Source organism: Haemaphysalis longicornis, unplaced genomic scaffold (genome assembly GCF_048455015.1).
Source record: "Haemaphysalis longicornis isolate Haplotype H1 unplaced genomic scaffold, Haemaphysalis longicornis Haplotype H1 scaffold_6, whole genome shotgun sequence".
NCBI classification, from domain to species: domain Eukaryota; kingdom Metazoa; phylum Arthropoda; class Arachnida; order Ixodida; family Ixodidae; genus Haemaphysalis; species Haemaphysalis longicornis.
In genome coordinates this window covers 98,130,577-98,134,868 of record NW_027526407.1, presented here as the reverse complement: position 1 = coordinate 98,134,868, position 4,292 = coordinate 98,130,577, and the positions used below count along the sequence as shown (strand labels likewise).

At 51.7% G+C, this 4,292-nt stretch overlaps 1 protein-coding gene across 1 annotated transcript; it reads right to left on the bottom strand.

The window, feature by feature from the left end:
* Positions 1–524: 524 nt before the first annotated feature.
* LOC144143159 (neprilysin-2-like) lies at positions 525–2,966 on the bottom strand. Its single transcript, XM_077674961.1, has one exon. It carries the CDS (start codon positions 2,964–2,966, stop codon positions 525–527), a length of 2,442 nt encoding a protein of 813 aa, XP_077531087.1.
* Positions 2,967–4,292: the final 1,326 nt, after the last annotated feature.

Here is a 4,292-nt window from a genome sequence, read left to right as displayed (position 1 = left end):
GCCTGCACTCGTGACACCAGAATTAATGTGTTATGTTGTATTCGGCGAAAATCTGCGTACAATAAATGGGTTTTACGGGGTTTAGGCGTTCCCCTACTACGTGTAGAATAAACGTATGAATAGTACATGAACTGAAGACGAAAAATGTGCACGTAAATGGTCTCCTGGAATGAGGGACCATTTCTCGCATTACCAGACTCAAATTCCTTTTTTCAACTTAGGACAGGACATGAATTCAGGAGAGTGTAACGCTACTTTAATGCGCAGAGAACGACAAACACTGCGCACAAAACAAGTGTTGCCACAAAACAAGTGTTGCCAGTGGCCCGCCGGCATGCCTTCCACAAACCGCACACTGAGGGACCATCAGGATGTCGTGCCAAGTAGCTGGCGCCTCAAGTCCGTTAGGTTCATGCTCGGGCAATAACAATAATAAAACAACAAAAATAAAGGTGTTGCAGCAGGAGAATGAAAGTTCAAAAAAGGCACTCGTCGCGTAACACGGGACGGGAACTTTGGACAGTTCACCAGATCGTGCATTTACGAGTGGGGTTCATGCTAGTGCCCGGCGCGCAGCTGAAAGCATCGGAGAACTTGGCGAAGTTCATGAGCGGGATGTTGACCCTGAGCCTTCCGGGAATCTCGCCAAAATTCAGTTTCCGTATCCACGCGTCGCGGTTCGGGTTGTCGCACAGTCCGACGGCGTACAGAATGAAGAACAGCTGTCGCATGTTCAGCTGGCTCTCGTCCACGGACACCGTAAGTCGGTCGGCGCCGTCCTGAGACCTGAGCGTCTTCATGTACATGTCGTACAGCGGGCCTAGGATTGCGTTGTCCGCCAAGTTCTCCTCAAGCCTCATTCGCGCCTCGAAGTTGTCGCCGATGAGGTCGCGTATCTCGACGTAGTACTGGTCCTGGAAGCAGAGTTCCAGCTGCGAGTACTTGCTCATCTCCTCCGTGTTCCACCAGGTGGCGACGGCGAGGTTGTGATCTACGGAGGCGCCGCGCTTGTCGATGGCCCCAAACATGCCTCGAAGGACCTCAGCCAGGATCAGCGGGTAGAGGACCGGGTCGATGGTCTTGGTGATGTCGTTGAGGAAGGCGATGTTCGAATGAGGCAGGAAAAGCACGTTCCGGCCAAAGAAGTACTCGTGGCCAGGCGTCAAAGCCGTGTGATCAAACCTCGCGTCAAAGTCGTCCCTCGGGGGCTTTGTCTCCCAGTACAGGTTCATCGTTGCCGCTTGGAGCTCGCGGAAGCTCTCGACCAGGTGGCTCGGGTCTAGTGGCTGGGAGTTGAAGTTGTAGTAGTTGGCGACGACGTTGATGTCGTCGGTGCTTCCCAGGAAGACGAAACGCATGTTCTCCAGCTTGTCGACGCCGATCCCGATCGCCGAGCGGTCAAGCCACGACTTCGACGAGAGGAGGCGATCAGTCATGGCGCTTTTGAGCTGTACCTCCAGGCTGGACATGCTGTAGTCGTAGTGCTTGAGCAGCAGCGTGGAGTTGCTTTTGCTGAACGTCATCCTGCCGAAGAAGCGCATACCGTGCTTGTAGAGGCGTTCCAGCATGTGCATGCAAGCTTGCAGTCGGTCTGGGACATGCTCAAGGTAATGGTCGTGGCTGAGAGGGAGCAACGGACTGGCGACTTTGGCGAGCAGTGGCGACATGTGCACTACGAGGCGATAGCCCACGTAATTTATCAAGGTAACGGTGTCCGTCTCATCTAGAATGGCGGACAATTTGCTGACGTAGCCCTGGTCCATAATTGCCACAGGCTTGTCGTTGCCGAATGTCTCAATGTCTTGAAAGAGAATGCTCAGGTATCCTTTCCAGTCCCACTTTCCTTTGCGGTCCAGGTGTCCTACTCTCTTGATCCTGTCCGGGAACTCAACGAAATTAGGCACGGCCATGGCGCTGTGCAGCTTCTTTTCGAGAAGTACGATCGTCTGCGCTTGCTCATGCGCGTCCTGCTTGCTGTCTAAGAGCGACAACGCGAGCATCACTTTCTGCGTGAAGTTCTCCGGGGATTCGTCGAGGTAGGCCAAGTTGTACCTTTTCATGGTCAAACTCGGCGCATCGATGTGGACAGTGTAGCCTCGATCGTCTTCGAAAGGCTTCCGGAGAAACACCCTCGCGAAAGAGAACACGCCCAGGTCTCGGTCCACGAAGGCTGACACGCTGACGATGCTGGTTCCCGCCGGAGCCTTCACGTAGGGCCAGCCGCCGAAGCCGTACTCTTCGAGCAGGGCGCGCACAGCCGCGAGGTCCTTGTCGTTCTTTTCCTCGGACTGACACTTGGGCAGGAGGGAGATAGCCTGGTGCAAGAACACTCCTGGGTATTTGTGGTAGCGTTCCTCGTTCTCCTTCAGGTAGTCGCGGAAGAACTTCTCCACGTCCATCATCATCATTCCGGAGGCGCGCTCCTGGTACGCCCTCGAGCGCACGTCCAGGTCGCGAGCCGTCCAGTGCCGCGAGCAGACGTGGCCGTAGAAGTCGCTGCACGGATTCACGGTCGAGTTGAGCCGCCCGCGCAGGTAGGTCTCGCTCCAGGAGCACACGTCAGTGTAGCACCTCGAGTCGGTGCGGGGCGGCTTGACCTGCCGGCTCAGGTAGCGGCTGTCCGCTCGGTCGTCGACGGGCGAGCCGTTGGCCTGTCGCAGCAGCGCCATGGAGCTGTTGAAGAGCGTCATGATGGCCCCGCCCGTGTGCAGCTTGTAGGCGGTGACGACGGCGCCGACGATGACCATCAGGGCGCCCACGCTGCACACGGCGAGGTACGGCAGCCGGCTGGGCATGCGCGCCACCACGACCTGCGACCGAGGACGTGGCTGGACCGTGGTGCACTGGAGGTTTTCCGGCGACGAGGCGGACCTCCGGCGGCAGACGCCGATCTCGTTGTTGGACCGAGACGCGGCCGCGGGGCTGTCCTCGCGGTAGTCCTCCTCGATGTCGGCACTTCGGGACATTCCGGCGGAGCTATGGCGGCACCCTGCAGGGGCTGGTGGTTCGATTCTTCTTCTGGCACGGACGGGGCCTCGCGCTTGTCTCGAGCCGCGCGTGGGAACTGCAAATGATGATTAGTTATATGCGCACGTTTCTGAAAGAAGAAAAAAAAAATTAAATGTTGAGGGTTTAACGCTCCGAAGCTGCACTTGGGATGTATGAGGCACGCCATAGTGGAGGGCATCGGGTCAAAGTTGACAACCTAGGTATCTTCAACGTATTTAGACAAAAAAGGGCGTTTTCTCTCTCGCCGGCATCTGAAAAGAAGCGAGCACGTTTCTGAGAGAAGTACAAAAGATAGCACTTGCAGCCACTTATCGAAAAATGGAATTAAGTAATACTTACAGATTAATGTCTTTCCTAAATTTTAAATGGACAATTACCTGGAAGTAATCGGTTGTTTTCGCTATTTCCCTCTTTTTTTTTTCCTAACAGGGGAATTGTGCATACAAGGTGCTGCTATCCTGTTTTTATATTAAATGCCTTCGTCTCTGTCACACTGTAAATGTTCCACAGCCGTCAATTGTCGAATTTGAAGCTGCTCTTAATGCGTGAGAATTTCTCGCCGGGAGATTCGACGACGATGACGACAACGGCAATGAGGATGATGATGATGACAACATCGATGATATATTTTTGCCGTAAATGTCGACTCCGGCTTTTAGAACTATTTTTTTTAAATCATACGACATTTATTTTAATTAAGCAACAGCTATTTTTCTATCCCCTTCAATCATCCTACATAATGTAATTCTTCTTCTTCTTCTTCTTCTTCTTCTTCTTCTTCTTCTTCTTATTATTATTATTATTATTACATTTATATTTATAATGAAATAGTAATTATAATCAATAATAGTTCTTTAATTACCGAAGAAGACCAGTGACAATAGAACTGCACTTGCACGCGTCCACGTGTGATACAATCGACATCGTGAGTAAAATTAAAGAAATGATATAAGTTCTTCATTCTTACACGAACGGCAGAACTCCATTGAATGTAATGTGTCAGTATGAAATTATAAAAGAGAGAACAAGGAAAATTGGTAATCTAGTTGCGAGTAGAGAGAGAGAGAGTAAATGTTTATTGAAAAGGAGAAGAGGTCGGCCTGAGAAATCGATCTTGGGCCTGCTACTTCCCTCTGGGGGGAGGGTACTGAGGACAAGAAAGAGAAATGAATGAATATGGAAGGTATGGGAAATGACACTGAAAGCAAAAAATGAACTATGTATAAGCAGTAAAACCAATAAACGTCTCACGTACAACGGGGCGCTGAATCAGATGACTACAG